The 18,951-nt window shown below is 32.6% G+C and overlaps 1 protein-coding gene across 6 annotated transcripts in view; it reads left to right on the forward strand.

Moving 5' to 3' along the window:
- Positions 1-18,256, forward strand: part of LOC142237937 (uncharacterized) — a 118,704-nt gene extending 100,448 nt beyond the window's left edge. For all 6 annotated transcript variants that reach the window (XM_075309410.1, XM_075309409.1, XM_075309414.1 and 3 more), the window contains exons 15-16: positions 6,108-6,344; positions 11,045-18,256. In XM_075309410.1, the coding sequence (XP_075165525.1) occupies positions 6,108-6,344; positions 11,045-11,128 (321 nt within the window). In that variant the 3' untranslated portion in view covers positions 11,129-18,256. The remainder of the gene's footprint in view (positions 1-6,107; positions 6,345-11,044) is intronic.
- The last annotated feature ends 695 nt before the right edge of the window (positions 18,257-18,951 follow it).

The raw sequence follows: 18,951 nt of genomic DNA on the forward strand, positions 1-18,951 counted from the left end.
CAGAAAATTTTGTCAAAATTTTATTTTTATTAAAAATTTTGTCAAAATTTTATTTCTATAGAAAATTTTGTCAAAATTTTATTTCTATAGAAAATGTTATCAAAATTTCATTTTTATGGGAAATTTTATCAAAATTTCCTTTTTATGGGAAATTTTCTCAAAATTTCGCTTCTATATTAAAGTTTGTCAAAATTTAATTTCCATAGGAAATTTTGTCAAAATTTCATATCTATAGGAAATTTTCTCATAACTCCATTTCTATAGGAAATTTTGTGAAAATTTATTTACATAGGAAATTTTGTTAAAATTTCGTTTTTATAAGAAATTTTCATTTCTATAGAAAATTTTCTTAAAATTTCACTTCTGTAGAAAATTTTGTTAAAATTTTACTTCTATAGAAAATTTTGTCAAAATTTTATTTCTATAGAAAATTTTGTCAAAATTTTATTTCTATAGAAAATTTTGTCAAAATTTCATTTTTATGGGAAATTTTCTTAAAATTTCATTTTTATGGGAAATTTTCTCAAAATTTCATTTTTATGGGAAATTTTCTCAAAATTTCACTTCTATATTAAAGTTTGTCAAAATTTCATTTCTATAGGAAATTTTCCTAAAATTTCATTTCTGTAGAAAATTTTTTCAAAATTTTACTTCTATAGAATACTTTATAAAAATCTTATTTCTACGGAAAATTTTGTCAAAATTTTATTTCTATAGAAAATTTTGTCAAAATTTTATTTCTGTAGAAAATTTTGTCAAAATTTTATTTCCATAGAATATTTTGTCAAAATTTTATTTCAATAAAATATTTTGTCAACATTTTATTTCTATAGAAAATTTTGTCAACATTTTATTTCTATAGAAAATTTTGTCAAAATTTCATTTTTATGGGAAATTTTCTCAAAATTTCACTTCTATATTAAAGTTTGTCAAAATTTCAATTCTACAGGAAATTTTCTCAAAATTTTATTTCTCTAGGAACATTTCTCAAAATTTAATTTCTAAAGAAAATTTTGTCAAAATTTTATTTCTGTAGAGAGTTTTGTCAAAATATTATTTTTTTAAAAAATTTTTAAAAATTTTATTTTTAATGTCATTTCTGTAGAAAATTTTCTCAAAATTTTACTTCTATAGAATATTATATCAAAATTTTATTTCTTCAGAAAATTTTGTCAAAATTTTATTTCTATTAAAAATTTTATTTCTATAGAAAATTTTGTCAAAATTTTATTTCTATAGAAAATTTTATCACAATTTAATTTTTATGGGAAATTTTTTTAAAATTTAATTTTTATGGGAAATTTTCTCACAATTTCACTTCTATATTAAAGACTGTCAAAATTTAATTTCCATAGAAAATTTTGTCAAAATTTCATATCTATAGGGAACTTTCTTAAAATTTAACTTCTCTAGGAAATATTCTCAAAATTTAATTTCTCTATGTAATTTTCTCATAACTCCATTTCTATAGAAAATTTTGTGAAAATTTATTTACATAGTCAATTTTGTCAAAATTTCGTTTCTATAGGAAATTTGAATTTCTATAGAAAATTTTCTTAAAATTTCACTTCTGTAGAAAATTTTGTAAAATTTTACTTCTATAGAAGATTTTGTCTAAATTTTATTGCTTTAGAAAATTTTGTCAAAATTTTAGTTCTATAGAAAATTTTCCCAAAATTTCATTTCTAAAGGAAATTTTCTTAAAATTTCATTTCCATAGGAAATTTTCTTAAAATTTCATTTCCATAGGAAATTTTGTCAAAATTGTATTTCCCTAGGAAATTTTCTCAAAATTTCATTTCTGTAGGAAAATTTCTCAAAATTTTATTTCTATAGAATATGTGTAAAAATTTTATTTCTATAGAAAGTTTTGTCAAAATATTATCTTTATAGAAAATTTTTATTTCTATAGGAAATTTTCTTAGAATTTCATTTCTGTAGAAAATTTTGTCAAAATTTTACTTCTATAGAATACTTTATCAAAATTTTATTTCTACAGAAAATTTTGTCAGCATTTTATTTCTGCTAAAAATTTTGTCAAAATGTTATTTCTATAGAAAATTTTGTCAAAATTTAATTTTTATGGGAAATTTTCTTAAAATTTCATTTCCATAGGAAATTTTCTTAAAATTTCATTTCCATAGGAAATTTTCTTAAAATTTAATTCCTGTAGTAAATTTTGTCAAAATTTCATTTCTATAGAAAATTTGTCAAAATTTTATTTCTATGGGAAATTTTGTCAAAATTTTATTTCTATGGGAAATTTTGTCAAAATTTCATTTCTATAGGAAATTTTGTCAAAATTTCATTTCTATGGAAATTTCTATAGGAAATTTTCTTAACATTTAATTTCTGTAGGAAATTTTCTTAAAATTTCATTTCTATAAAAAATTTTCTCAAAATTTCACTTCTATAGGAAAGTTTGTCAAAATTTATTGAAATTTTCTCCAAATTTCATTTCTCTAGGAAATTTTCTCAAATTTAATTTCTCTATGGAATTTTTTCATAACTCCATTTCTATAGGTAATTTTGTGAAAATTTAATTTCTATAGGAAATTTTTCGAAAATTTACTTACATAGGAAATTTTGTCAAAATTTCGTTTCTATAGGAAATTTTCATTTCTAGGAAATTTTCATTTCTAGGAAATTTTCATTTCTTAAAATTTAATTTCTGTAGAAAATTTTGTTAAAACTTTACTTCTATAGAAAATTTTGTCTAAATTTTATTTCTTTATAAAAATTTTGTCAAAATTTTATTTCTATTAAAATTTTTGTCAAAATTTTATTAAAATTTTGCCAAAATTTCATTTCTACAGGAAATTTTCTTAAAATTTCATTTCCGTAGGAAATTTTGTCAAAATTTTATTTCTATAGGAAATTTTCTTAAAATTTTATTTCCATAGGAAATTTTGTCAAAATTTTATTTCTATAGGAAATTTTGTCAAAATTTCATTTCTATATAAAATTTTGTCAAAATTTAATTTCTATAGAAAATTTTGTCGAAATTTCATTTTTATAGGAAATTTTCTTAAAGTTTCATTTTTATAGGAAATTTTCTTAAAATTTCATTTTTATAGGAAATTTTCTTAAAATTTAATTTCTGTTGAAAATTTTGTCAACATTTCATTTTTATGAGAAATTTTAAAATTTCTTCCATAGAAAATGTTGTCAAAATTTCATTTCTGTAGAAAATGTTGTCAAAATTTTATTTCTATAGAATATATGTAAAAATTTTATTTCTATTAAAAATTTTGTCAAAATTTTATTTGTGTAGAAAATTTTGTCAAAATTGTATTTCTATAGAAAATTTTGTTAAAAATTTAATTTTTATGGATTTAAAATTTCATGTCTATAATAAATTTTGTCAAAACTTTATTTCTATATAAAATTTTGTCAACATCGATTCAGATTTAGATATATCTCCCATATATATGTATCCACCTATTTTCAATAATTTGACCCTAATAACCTTTTTTTGGACCATAATGTCCTCATTTATTCACTCTTTTTACTCAAATTTAGCACAACATAACCTTCTGTGGTATCAACCAAACCTGCAAAATATCATTCAAAATTTCCCAAATTAATGCATAGTTAACGCATTAAAACATTTATATTATTTATTAACTGATCGTTCTCAAAATGTCATAAATTTATCTTCTATAGTATCACTTAAACATGCATAATATTATCCAAATCGGTTCAGTTTTAGACATAGCTCCCCAAATATATGTATCTTCCGATTTTCACAAATTTGCAATAACCCATGCTACTCAAATTAGAGGTACTAGCCTATCTCAGTCATTACATATAGTTTTTATACCCTCCACCATAGGATGGGGGGTATAATAACTTTGTCATTCCGTTTGTAACACATCGAAATATTGCTCTAAGACCCCATAAAATATATATATTCTGGGTCGTGGTGAAATTCTTAGTCGATCTGAGCATGTCCGTCCGTCCGTCCGTCTGTTGAAATCACGCTTACTTCCGAACGAAACAAGCTATCGACTTGAAACTTGGCACAAGTAGTTGTTATTGATGTAGGTCGGATGGTATTGCAAATGGGTCATATCGGTCCACTTTTACGTATAACCCCCATATAAACGGACCCCCCAATTTGGCTTGCGAGGCCTCTAAGAGAAGCAAATTTCATGGGATCCAGCTGAAAATTGGTACATGGTGTTTGTATATGGTCTCTAACAACCATGCAAAAATTGGTCCATATCGGTCCATAATTATATATAGCCCCCATATAAACCGATCCCCGGATTTGGTTCGCGAGGCCTCTAAGAGAAGCAAATTTCATCCGATCCGGCTGAAATTTTTTACATGATGTTAGTATATGGTCTCTAACAACCATGCAAAAATTGGTCAATATCGGTCCATAATTATATATAGCCCCCATATAAACCGATCACCAGATTTGACCTCCGGAGCCTCTTGGAAGACCAAAACTCATCTGATTCAGTTGAAATTTGGTACGTTGTGTTAATATATGGTCTCAAACTCCCACGCAAAAATTGGTCGAATTCGGTCCATAATTATATATATAATGGCCTCATATAAACCGATCCCCAGATTTGACCTCCAGAGCCCCTTGGAGGAGCAAAATTCTTGCCATTCGGTTGAAATTTGGTACGTGATGTTAGTATATGGTATCCAACAACCATGCAGGAATTGGTTGCTATCAGCCCATAATTATATATAGCTCCCATATAAACCGATCCCCAGATTTGACCTCCGGTGCCTTTTGGAGAAGCAAAATTCATCCGATCTGCTTGAAATTTGGTACGTGGTGATCGTATATGATATTTAACAACCATGCCAAAAGTGGTCCATATCAGTACATAATCATATATAGCCCCCATATAAACCGATCCCGAGATTTCGTTTTGGAGCCTCTTGGAGGAGCAAATTTCATCCGAGTCAGATGAAATTTGGTACATTGTGCTAGTATTTGGCCGTTAACAACTATGTTTAACTAGGTCCATATCGGTCTATTGTTATATATAGCCCTCAGATAAATCGATCCCCAATCACACAAAAATTGGTCCATATCAAGTTCATAATTGTATATAGCCCCCATATAAGCGACCCCGGCGACCCCCATATTTCAATTCTGGCTCTCTACGTACCGTGCAAAAAGTCTATATCGATTCGTAATTATTTGTAGACTTAACTATACATACCTTTTTTGTCTAATATATACCACGTATGGACTAACTCACAATTTAGAAAACGATGTTAAGAAGTTTTAAGATACCACAACCCAAGTATTTCGACAGTCTTTCGTAGAAGTTTCTGCGCAATCCATAGTGGAGGGTACATAAGATTCGGCCTGGCCGAACTTACGGCCGTATATACTTGTTACATAATTATATCGTCCGATTTTCACAAATTTGGCTACGTTTCCCGCACTAATTGAGCTATTTCCTTTTTTTATAATGAACTCAATATTTGTGGCATACTAACACTGTAGGAGTAAAATCGAGTTACGTCCTAATATCAGGCATTTCTGTTCAGATTGAGATGAAGCTCCCATAAACATGTGTCCCTTAATATTAAATATGGAAATACGCTTTATCTCTCAAACCTATTTTAATGTAACCCCACAAATTCTTATGTTTACTAATTCAGTAGGGATGTTTTATGGTATAATATAGTCGTCCCACCCGAATTTATACTTTATTCACTTTATTTTTTTTTTTTTTATTTAACATATAGACTAACATTCGAAGACAATATTAAAAATTAAACTAATAAAAAAACCAACACCGCAGGAATTTGATTGTGGATGACAGTCTTTAGTAGAATATCAACTTAAATTAATATACAAAAAAAATCTAAATAAAAATTAAATTAAATGATTTCCTTGCCTTGGTTGGTACAAGTAAGGGGTTATTTTCAAAAAGCCACAAAAAAATATTTTCAAAACTAATTTTTGTAAGCTTTTAATCCTTTCGAAAAGTTTGTCGTTATTGCATCACCGTAACATTTCATTTCCGCCTCCTACCCTACCCCGTACATTGAAATACAACTTTTAATTCCTTATGCCAAAATGCCAACCTGAGAACTAATGGGATGTACAATTGAATTTATTGCAGTTGGATGCTGTAACTCTTGAAATTAAATACAACTTCAACATCACTCTGGATCATCGTAAGTTTGGTGAAATGTTCATCGTTTGCGGCCATTTGTATGCCATTGACTCGTGCACGGCCAAGAATTCTCAGATACGCTATGCCATTAACCTATACCAGAATAAGCTGTTGAATGTAAATTTGCCCTTCACAAATCCATTTGGCAATACTGAGACTGTGGGCTATAATCCCTACACTGTGGTAAGTACAATGAACAAAAGTTGTTTGTCTACTACTATGGCTAAGTAAGTCGTCCCCCACCCCTTGCTATTGTTCAAAGTATGTTAAGATGCTGTGTGATTTAGCTGACTCGATATTCTTCGTTGGATTCTTGGTTTGTTGGGATTTATTTCAAACTTGCTGTTGCTATATTCAAGCCACAATCGGTTCAAAGTTTGCTCTACTTTTCAATGCATAGCGTTAGCAAATGTTTACGCTGACAGATAAGTCAATGCGAAAGATTTATTTGGTAAAAGTGCAATGGCAATTTGCTAAAGTGAGTGAGCGGAGAGAGAAGAGAAATTGTTCTATGAAAAATATCGCTGAATATTTTCAACTTAGCTGTTGGGGAAATTAAGAGATAAATACCAAAAAAAAAAAACTTTCACCAAAACAAAGTGAATGATTTGATTTCGTGAAGTCCTTTTTATACCCTAAACCACATAGTGGTCAGGGTATAATAAGTTTGATCGGCCAAAAAATGTGCCTACCAGAAATATTGATTTTAGACCCCATAAAATATATACCGATCGACTCAGAATCACCTCCTGAGTCGATGTAGCGCTTGGTGTCCGTCCGTCCGTCCGTCTGTCCATGTATTTGTTATTCACAGGATTCCGGTCGCAATTATTTACCGATTTTGATGAAATTTGGTACAGGGAGTTTTTTTTTGGCACAAGGACGAACGCTATTGAATTTGGAAGAAATCGGATCAAATTTAGATATAGCTCCCATAATGAGGTCACGTTGCGCGTTTTTTCAAACGGATCGTCACCAAATTTGGCAAAAGGTAATCTTTTCCATCGCCCTTCAAGTCTGCCAAATTTCATCCAAATCGGTTCAGATTTAGATATAGCTCTCATATATATATATCGCCCGATTTTCCCAAATTTGGCCACAAAACCTTTATTTATCAACCGATCTTACTCAAAGTTGGTTAAATATAATCTTCTAGAGTACTTACTATATGTGCAAAAAATAATCGAAATCGGTTAAGATTTAGCTATAGCTCCCATATATATGTACCGCCCGATTTTTCTAAATTTGGCCATAAAACCCTTATTTATTAACCGATCTTACCCAAATTTGGCTAAATGTAGTCTTCTATAGCACTAACTATATGTGCAAAAAATCATCGAAATCGGTTCAGATTTAGATATAGCTCCCATATATATGTATAGCCCGATTTTCCCAAATTTGGGACCATACAGGCCTCATTTCTTAACTGATCTTACTGAAATCTTGCACAAGGTAACCTTTTGTGGTATTAATCAAACCCGCAAAATATTATGCAAATTGGTTCATATTTAGATATAGCTTCCATTTATATGCATCGCTCGATTTTCCCAAATTTGGCCATAGTACTCTTATTTATTAACCAATGTTACTCAAATTTCAAATTTTGATGTACTAGCCGATCGTACTTATACGTACTTGTAGCTCTTACATAAGAATATTGCTCGATTTTTACAAATTTGTATTTATTACCCACACTAATTTAACGATTTTCTCTTTTTTTTTTTAATAATGGGCTCAATATTAGTGGCATACTAACTCCGTAGGTGCAATATCAACACAGCCAGTGTTGCTAGAAGTAGGGGAAATTCCCTATATGTAGGGGTTTTCTAATATTTAGCGTCTTGTAGGGACATAGGGCCACAATGTAGGACATTTTCACTCAACACAATTTATAATAATTTTTACATTTTGGTGGCTCTAGAGGAGGAAATTAGAAGCCGGCAAGGCTTGATCTTTAATAATGTGTGGTAAACTTTATTCCTGTAGAAAATGTTGTCAACATTTTATTTCTATAGAACATTTTGTCAAAATTGTATTTCTATAGAAATTTTTTTCAAAATATTATTTCTATAAAAAATTTTCTCAAAATGTTATTTCTGTGGAATTTTTTCTCAAAATTTTATTTCTATAGAACTTATTGTCAAAATTTTATTTCTATAGAAAAATTTCTCAAAAAAATTTGTTTATAGAAACTTTATCCAAAATTTTATTTTTATAGAGATTTAACAAAAAAGGTTACTAATTTGGGTAGAATTCTACCAAGTGTGGCAACCGTGGTGGTAATACAAATTTATATTCTAAGTTATATACGTTCCATATTCATGTTTTAAGATAATAAAGTACTTAGAACCATTTTTGTTTTGTAAAATTTTTTAAATTTAACGAAAAATATAGCAGGGAAAATTGTATGGGAATGTATGGGAAAGTAGGGAACTTTTTTTGTCCTTGTAGGGTAAACCGAACATATTCCCTGGCAACATTGACTATGAGCTATAGTCAGATTGACACAAAGCACCCATAGACATGTACCCCTTAATTTTCTTAAATATGCAACTGCGGTTTATCTCCCAGACCTATGATTACTAATTCTGTAATGGTGGTTTAGGGTATGATATAGTCGGCCCCGCCCGACTTTCTACTTTACTGACTTGTTATTGTATATTTTTACAGTATTATGCCTAAAATTTGGGATCTAGGAATTTCTATTCTATATTCCAGAACATATTTAATTGTGTTAGAACATCCAAAAGCCACAAATTTTATCCGATCTACACCAAATGAAATGTAGTATTTATTATTTAAAATCGCGGTAGAAATATGCTCGAAGCGGTATGGATTCTCTTCTGCCAAGATAAATTAAATCCACACAATGCTACGTTCTTTAGTCAATACAGAACATGGGCTGAGGTAAAATGGCCTCTGATGGTCTTCAAAGAAATGTCAAGTCCAGACGGTGGTATGTTCTGTGCTCGGAGTCCAGGAGCAGGATAAATATTATAGCTGTTCATCGTATTGTCATGAATCCTGTTCCACAACATGACCTATGTTGTATACAGTGCGATTTGGAAGCCCTATCTAATAGCGTAGGATATAGTGCTCTTCATACTTAGGATCGATCATGTTTAGGAATACAAAAATCGAAGTGTGCTGTTTGTAATCGAGTCTATGTTATTACTCGACTTCTTTATTTTTGAAAATCTACTAAAATAGCAACAATGTCGAAATGTACCCTCTTCCATATTTGTAAAGAGTCGAAAGTTGGAAAAATTGCCTTGATTTTCCTAATTTCTTGGAAGACAACTTGCAAAAGAAATGGTTGTGTACCACTTAAAATTTACAGACTATCATTTGCGAAATGTCTAGTTTTTCCAAAACCAAAAACCGACGATCATTTCTTTGGAAGTGCTTTGTGAGCAATTAACTTTTGTTGGATTTGACTCATCGACTGTATGGGTGTTTCAACACCGCCTTGTGGGTTCGATTCCTGCTTCGACCGAACACCAAAAAAGTTTTCCCCCGATGGATTATCCCACCTCAGTAATGCTGGGGTGGACATTGCTGAGTGTTTCAAAGCTTCTCTACGTGGTTTCACTGCAATGTGGAATGCCATTCGGACTCGGCTATAAAAAGGCGGACCCTTATCATTGAGCTTAAATATGGAATCGGGCAGCACTCAGTGATAAGGGGAGAAGTTCACCACTGTGGTATCACAATGGACTGAATAGTCTAAGTTAGGTTGATACATTGGACTGCCACGTAACGTAACCGTGGTGGCTCTGTCCGTGCATACACAGGGCCATGGGTTCAATCCCAGTTTCGACCGAACACCAAAGAGTTTTTCAGCGGTGGTATTCCCTCTCAGTAATGCTGCTGATATTTCTGAGTGTTTCGAAGCTTCTCTAAGTGGAGTCGGCCAAAAAAGGAGGTCCCTTATCATTGAGCTAAACATTGAAAGGAATCAAGAGAAAAGTTCAATACTGTGGTATCACAGTGAACTGAATAGTTAACGTGAGTCTGACATAACGGGCTACCACTACATTAGGCTTGCCAGAAGGCCGGGATTCACCTGGATTGTCCCGGAAGTGTCCCGTATCTTTCACAATATTTACAAAAAATCCCGGAATTTCAATTGCTCAAGGCATATGTTTTAATTCTTTTTTACATTTCTTATAAAAGAAAACGATTTGAAATTTAATCGCCTTCAAAAATATTTTTGATTTTGGATTTTCATACTTTTTTAAATGTACATTTCTCTGTCAGATTTTGTACCATTTCATTCAATCTCATCACTATGAGAAACAAATCAAATCACTGTCTTTCGAATCATCAGCTGTAACTGAGCAGTAAAAAATATACGCAAATAGATAATTTTATTTCAAATTCACGTCTTTCTGCGAAGTGAATTTTTATTAAAATTATCAGTCAAGTCTCCCCATCTCTGATGCGAAATATGCCCAAACCATGTCCACGGCGATATCCAAATTCCTAGTACCGAAAGGCATTAGAAAGGAAGCAACGATCGTCATATCAGAGCTTAAGTTAGTTTGTAAAAAACGGAAAGTTATATGCCAGTAAATAAGAGTTTAGGTTTCCGTTAAAAAAAAAAAAAAAAAAAAAACAAATTTTCCCAAAAATATTTACGCTTGTTTATAAAATCATCGCAGCCATCTTGGGAGAAAGTTTCAGAGGCTTCAATATACACTAAATAGTTTTTAAAATCTCATAAAAATCCATGTCAAGAACAGCAAGAAAATGAAGTATGTAGTTCTAAAATTACAAATTAATTTTTTATTGTTATTAAAGTAATGCGTTCATTTTTTCTCCAACATTTAACTTAACTAAAATTTTTTTCCTTAATATCTTTTTTTTTCTTTAAATTATAGGAACTTTACTCATGGGACAAAGGAAACTCTCTAACATATCCCATACGATACAATGAAGAAATTATACGAAATGATCCTTCATAAATTATCCTCGCTTACAAACTCCATGGCACAACAAGAAAAAGTTGAGGCAACAGTAACAACAACAATAAAAAAAACACAATTGGACGAATGTGAATAATGGCTATATATCAAACTTTAGTTAAAATATACCACAGTGTAAATATACTCTCAGATGAATGTATATTAGGGTGGAATGAAATATATGTATAAAATATGGGAAATAAAAGAAAGTTGCCTATAATGAGTAAAACACTCCCTATTAATCCTGCTTATAATAAATATTTTTTACCATGTTCCGATATTCGGAATAGCAAATTGGCAGTATTTATTTTTCTTATAACGAAAACATTGACATACACTTAGGGTATGGTTTAGGGTAGGCAAATATTTGCCCAAAAAGAGTGTCAAATTTTTTTCCTGGAGCACTTTTGAAATATATGAGTGTCGTTTTTGGAAAATACTCCTATTGTGATGCAATATATTCAATATGAGGTAAAAATTGTTGCTGGTTTGACTGTGGTGACGAATTCTTTTTTAATATTTGCCCAGTGTGACCATACCCTTAGACTTAACTCCATTTTTAAGCTATAAGCACTATATTGCCAAATGTTGAGGCCATAGATTTTAGGATTAAGATAATATCGCCTAAAGAAAATTTGGCGATTTGAGATTTCAAATATCGGAACATGGATGCAATATTCAACTTTTTGTCTCAAAAAAAAAAAAAAAAAAAAAATACTTACCCCATCCGAAGGTACTCTATGAGGGGAGAATATTAATTTCTGGATTTTGCTAGAATGGCTGTCGTTCGTTTTTTTGTGAGCCTTTATAGTTTTCGATTGGCCGAAAACTGCTGTGAATTTTTGTTTTGAAGTCTTCAGCAAAGTTGTTGACTCGGTTAACAAAAATACTGAATATATTAAGTCGGAATCCCGAACTCAAAAAAATTTGAGGCTTAACAACCATTGCCTAATACGTCGGGCCTAATGACGGTAAAACATTGTATTGGCCAGCTGGAGACTTTCAAAATGCTCCCGTATGGAGTCTGGAGCCGACGCCGATGGGGTGACAACACGGGTTAGATCCGTTACCTGGGCAGAAAAAAATCAATTTATTTTCTGCATTGTGCCGGGAGACAACAACCAGCGGACAAAAGGTATTCTGCGCTGTCATTGCCGAAGCAAGTCGTAAGCTTTGGGCAAGACTACTGCATATCATACTGTACCCCGCACATGGGTCGAGGACAGCTCGGACGGAAATTCGACGATCGGACAAGACAAGCAAGAGGACAATAGTGGGACCAAGCGCGTCGGGACAGGGAGCCACCGTGGTGCAATGGTTACCATGCCCGCCTTGCATACACAAGGTCGTGGGTTCGATTCCTGCTTCGACAGAACACAAAAAAGTTTTTCAGCGGTGGATTATCCCACCTCAGTAATGCTGGTGACATTTCTGAGGGTTTCAAAGCTTCTCTTAGTGGTTTCACTGCAATGTGGAACGCCGTTCGGACTCGGCTATAAAAAGGAGGTCCCTTGTCATTGAGCTTAACATGGAATCGGGCAGCACTCAGTGATAAGAGAGAAGTTCACCAATGTGGTATCACAATGGACTGAATAGTCTAAGTGAGCCTGATACATCGGTCTGCCATCTAACCTAACCTAACCTAAGCGTGTCGGTCGGTTGCAGAACCATCAACGGACAAGGTATGGAGCTGTATTCGTGATACAATACGCGGACGAATTAACCGACGAACTTAGACAATGTGGACGATGGAGCGGAAGGACGTTATTGTTGGTCGAATGAGTGCAGCAGCGTATGGTGACTATCTCCACATTCGCGGCACGTTTCGCGACCTTTGCAGGTCGCTCGCATATGAGACTTGCCCAGACAGTTGGAGCACACCCGGTGCGTAACCTTTGCTCCAACCGCATATTCAAGAATCTGCGGCACGACCGTAGATTATGTTTCCGCCTATACAGCACACAATTGTTCGAGTGAACCCTTTTTATCGAGTCGCGTATGAGACTTGCCCGGACAGTTGGAGCACACCCGATGAAGTACTACGGTGCGCAGCCTTTGCTTCAACCGCATATTCAAGAATCTGCGGCACGATCGTGGATTATGTTTCCGCCTACACAGCACACAAATGTTCGAGTGAACCCTTTTTATCGAGTCAAAATTCCTTTTGGCAGTCCCCGTAAGGGAGGACGTCGATTCTGCTGCCTTAGTTGCGGATACTTCAGCTGGAGCCGTATCAGCCCCCAACGGAGGGACAACTGTTGGTGTCGGTACTACCTCTTGTAAAGTGGCGACGACCGGGGTCATCCCGACGTCAGGGACCTGCTCGATGGCTGGTAACGGCTCTCGAAGAACCGGTGCAACATCAACTTCAATACTCTCTCTCTCCTCATCGGGACGTCATCCTCATAATCAGGTAGAGTCTTAACAATTTCCCTCATATTTTCCATTGTACTGCGAAAAGAAAGATGACGCTTACTAAGGTTGGCTGATAAGTCCGCGGTCTAACAAAGAAAAACACATTTTTGTGTCAAAATTCGTTTTTATTATTCAACATCGTTCCCTACAAGAACGATACAACGATTATAATGACCTTCCAATTTGTTGATACCATTTTGGTAGTACTCCTTCGGTTTTGCTTCAAAATAGGCCTCAGTTTCGGTGATCACCTCTTCATTGCAACCAAATTTTTTCCCTGCGAGCTTCCTTTTGAGGTCTGAGAGCAAGAGAAAGTCGCTGGGGGCCAGATCTGGAGAATATTGTGGGTGGGGAAGCAATTCGAAGCCCAATTTATGAATTTTTGCCATCGTTCTCAATGACTTGTGGCACGGTGCGTTGTCTTGGTGGAACAACACTTTTTTCTTCTTCATATGGGACCGTTTTGCCGCGATTTCGACCTTCTAACGCTCCAATAATGCCATATAATAGTCACTGTTGATGGTTTTTCCCTTCTCAAGATAATCGATAAAAATTATTCCATGCGCATCCACAAAAAAACAGAGGCCATTACTTTGCTAGCGGACTTTTGAGTCTTTCCACGCTTCGGAAACGTTTCACCGGTCGCTGTCCACTCAGACGACTGTCGATTGGACTCAGGAGTGTAGTGATGGAGCCATGTTTCATCCATTGCCACATATCGACGGAAAAACTCGGGTGTATTACGAGTTAACAGCTGCAAACACCGCTCAGAATCATCAACACGTTGTTGTTTTTGGTCAAATGTGAGCTCGCGCGGCACCCATTTTGCACAGAGCTTCCGCATATCCAAATATTGATGAATGATATGACCAACACGTTCCTTTGATATCTTTAAGGCCTCTGCTATCTCGATCAACTTCATTTTACGGTCATTCAAAATCATTTTGTGGATTTTTATACCCACCACCATAAAATGGTGACGGGGGTATAATAAGTTTGTCATTCCGTTTGTAACACATCGAAATATCGATTTCCGACTATATAAAGTATATATATTCTTGATCAGGGAGAAATTCTAAGACGATATAAGCATGTCCGTCTGTCCGTCTGTCTGTCTGTCTGTCTGTCTGTCTGTCTGTTGTAATCACGCTACAGCCTTCAATAATGGCGCTATCGTCCCCAAATTTGGCACAGATTAGTTTTTTGTTTGCAGGCAGGTCAAGTTCGAAGATGGGCTATATCGGTCCAAGTTTAGATATAGTCCCCATATAAACCGACCTCCCGATTTGGGGTCTTGGGCCTATAAAATCCGTAGTTTTTATCAGATTTGACTGAAATTGGAAATCCAGAGGTATTTTGGGACCATAAAGAGGTGTGTCGAAAATGGTCAGTATCGGTCCATGTTTTAGTATAGCCCCCATATAGACCGATCTCCCGATTTTGCTTCTTAGGCGTCTAGAAACAGTATTTTCTATCCGATTTGTCTGAAATTGAAAATCTAGAGGTATTTTAGGACCATAAGGAGGTGTGTCGAAAATGGTCCGTATCGGTCCATGTTTTGGTATAGCCCCCATATAAACCAACCTCCCGATTTGGAGTCTTGGGCCTATAAAAACCGTAGTTTTTATCCAATTTGCCTGAAATTGGAAATCTAGAGATATTTGAGGACCATAAAAAGGTGTGCCGAAAATGGTGCTCATCGGTCTGATCTCCCGATTTTGCTTCTTGGGCTTCTAGAAACTATATTTTCTATCCGATTTTCCTGAAATTGAAAATCTAGAGTTCTTTTGGGACCATAAAAAGGTGTGCCGAAAATGGTGCCCATCGGTCAATTTGTGGTATAGCCCCCATATAGACCGATCTCCCGATTTTGCTTCTTGGGCTTCTAGAAGCTTTATTTACCATCCGCTTTGCCTGAATTTCTTGAGCTTCTATAAACTGTATTTATTACCCGATTTGCCTGAAATTCGATATCTAGAGGTATTTTTAGACCACAAATAAGTGTGCCGAAATTGAGGTATATCGATCCATTTTTTGGTATAACCCCCATATAGACTGATCTCTCGATTTTTACTTCTTAGGCGTGTAGAGACTATGTTTTCTAGCCGATTTGTTTGAAATTCTGGAGGTATTTTAAGATCACAAATATGTGAGTAGCAAATGGTACCCACTACGACGAAGAGTTTTCAAAGTAAACTATCAAATTTGATTCATGGTGGTGGGTATTTAAAATTCGGCCCGGCCGAATTTACTGCTGTATATACTTGTTTTATGTTTTCGTCGGTAACCACCTCTTTCGGGCGTCCACTGCGTTCACCGTCCTCCGTGCTCATTTCACCAAGCTTGAATTTTGTATACCAATCAATTATTGTTGATTTCCCTGGGGCAGAGTCCGGAAACTCATTATCAAGCCAAGTTTTTGCTTCCACCGTATTTTTCCCTTCAGAAAACAGTATTTTATGAAAACACGAAATTCCTTTTTTTTCACAATGACAAAAGTTGCTTCACAAAAGACGCTCTATCTCACAAACTAATTGACTTACAGACGTCAAATTTTGACACGAATCATTTGAAGGTTGGTACTATATAAAAATAATATGCATTTAATACTAGCGACGCCATCTATGTGTCAGACCGGGGACTTATCAGCCAACCTGTTATACGAACTGTCGAAAACTATTCGGTCAGTATGACCAATTTTACCAACGGTCGTCTTACAACACCGTTTGCCGTTCTCACGTCAGCAAGTCTAATGCGACGGGGACACCCCCAAAAAAAATCGCTTCTGTAACATATACCCCAACATACAATTTGCTTCGAGCATATATATTTCCAGGATTGCTCCAAGCAAAATATTGTTTGTATTGTTCAAACATATTATGTTTCACCTTAGGGCATACACTGGTAGTAAAAAATTTTAATGAAATTTTCTTTGTGTGGATATATTTTTAAGGTGCCAATTTGTTACTTCCATTATTTTACTTGCAGAATACTCTCTAGGTTTCTCTTTCTAAACACATATATGTTTATAGGCTATTTCCAAATTAATATATGTTTGCATCTAAGAATATTATATTTACAAATATTTTATGTCCCAAACATAATATGTTCTAACATATTAACATATATGTCCCAAATATGTTATGCTAGTTTATGAACATTAAATGCTTGCACTCAAAAATATTGTGTTAAAAAATTTGAGTTCCAAACATATAATTTTTACACCCAAACATATGAAAAACAAGCAATCTAGCAAAATCCATATATTAATTTTCTCCTTTCATCGAGTACTTTCGGCTGGGATAAGTCATTTTTTTGTTTGGAATTTTTGTGTTGCATTGTATTATATTTATTTTCAAATAAAATTTTATTAACAATGCTTATATTGTCTATGAATAATTTACAAATATGAGATAATGTTTTCCTGGCACCCTAATATACACTCAGATTGAAATACAACTTTATAATAACCCCTCCAAAAAAAAAAAAGAAAAAAGATTTTCAAATAATCTCACACATACACACCTCTCCATACAAAACATTGAGACAAGCTCTAGTCACAACTCATGTTGAATGACATGACACTTTTATACAGATAAATAAACAAACAAAAAAAGAGCAAAAAGTTTTAACATTTTTTTTTGCGAAATCAAACAGAACAAAAACACGTGTAAAATAAATAAAAGAAACAAATATCAAACTGGACGGATAACAAGAAAATATTTGAAACGAAAAAAAAAATATTTTAAAAATTTGCTGGTAATGTTACAAAAAAGATTACCTTGAAACACACACATATACATTCATATAGTCACATTGATAGAATACAACTAAAGGCATACAAAATCAAATACACAAATGGAAATTTTTTACAACAAAAATAAATCGGTTTAAAATTATTCTTTGAATAAAATTCATTACAGTGAAAATTTAAATTTAATAATAGACGTAGGAAAAAAAGCAACAATAATAAAACCTATTTATACAATAAATTAAAAAAAAAACACACACACACACTCACACACATTTTTATACAATATTAATTAGTGTAAATTTAAAAAAGAAATTTGCTACAGGCTCATAATCATACAATAGAGAGATTACAACAATAATTATAGAGATAGAGACACAAAAGCACAAATCTCTCTCACACACACACATACCAATAAACATAATCATTGGTTTCCTTTATTCCCCACAGTTGTATTCGATGGCATTGAACCTTATTTCCGTTTCCGGTTTATCTATAGCCCCAAAAATCCCCTGTAATCACCATAAAGTTATAGAAACTTTATTTTTTGTATATTTTTTAGTCGACATTTAATTAGTGTACATAATTATAGGCATTATAATATACATGCATTATAAAATATCTAAACTCATATTAAGCCTAATAAATGTCTACAATTATATGTGTTGTTTTTCGATGGCTTGGTTTGGTTTGATCATTATCATCGTAATGATATAAAAATCCATGGAGCAAACAAAAAGCCACATAAACCAAAATCAAAATTCGAAATGGTCATATTTGTTGTATAAAATTTTACCAATATGACAAATCAAAAGAGTGCTGTTTTATTGTATTAAATTGTTATTATTTTGTTTTATGTGTAATTAAATGTCAGTTTTATACGGAAATTTAATATAATACATATAAATGCAAATATATATGCAAAAAGAAATGTGTAAAAATATAATAATATTTAAATGGGAGTTGTATTATTTTTCCAAAGGCCAAATAAGGTAAGCATTTAAATTTAAATAAATTCATTATTATTGTGTGAACAAAAAAAATATATATTTAAAAGTTTGGTGCAAAAAGAATTGTGTAAAAATATGATACTTAAATGGGAATTGTATTATTTTTTTCAGAAAGCATAGAAATTCATTATTATTTTGTTTTATGGTATACATATCACCCTGGACGGAAATTGTACAAAAAAAAAAAGAAATATTTAAAAATGTGCTGCACCGTAAAAACATTCGGTAGTTAAATTTATTCCACATTGAACTTATTTTTATTGCAAAAAATTATTTATTTGTAGTTAAAGGTACAACAAGGTAAGCATTTAAATTAAATTAAATTCATTATCATTTAGATTTATTTTATTTTATGAAAAAATATCAGCCTGGATGAAAATTGTGCAAAAAAAAACTATTAAGAAAAAAAATTATTCCTACAAAACGAAAAATATCATATTCAAATGGAAATTGTATTATTTTTCGGAAGGCAATAGAAGGTTAGCATATCCATTAATATAAATTCATTATTATTTTTTAGGAAACAAATGCCACCCTGGACAGAAATTGTGCCAAAAAAAGATATTTAAAAATTTGCTGCACCAAAAAAAAAAAAAACTTTAGTTAAATTAATTCCAAATGTATTTTTTTTTTTTGTACTTTTAGTT

This window comes from Haematobia irritans, chromosome 5, assembly GCF_050003625.1.
Source record: "Haematobia irritans isolate KBUSLIRL chromosome 5, ASM5000362v1, whole genome shotgun sequence".
In the NCBI taxonomy this organism is placed as follows: domain Eukaryota; kingdom Metazoa; phylum Arthropoda; class Insecta; order Diptera; family Muscidae; genus Haematobia; species Haematobia irritans.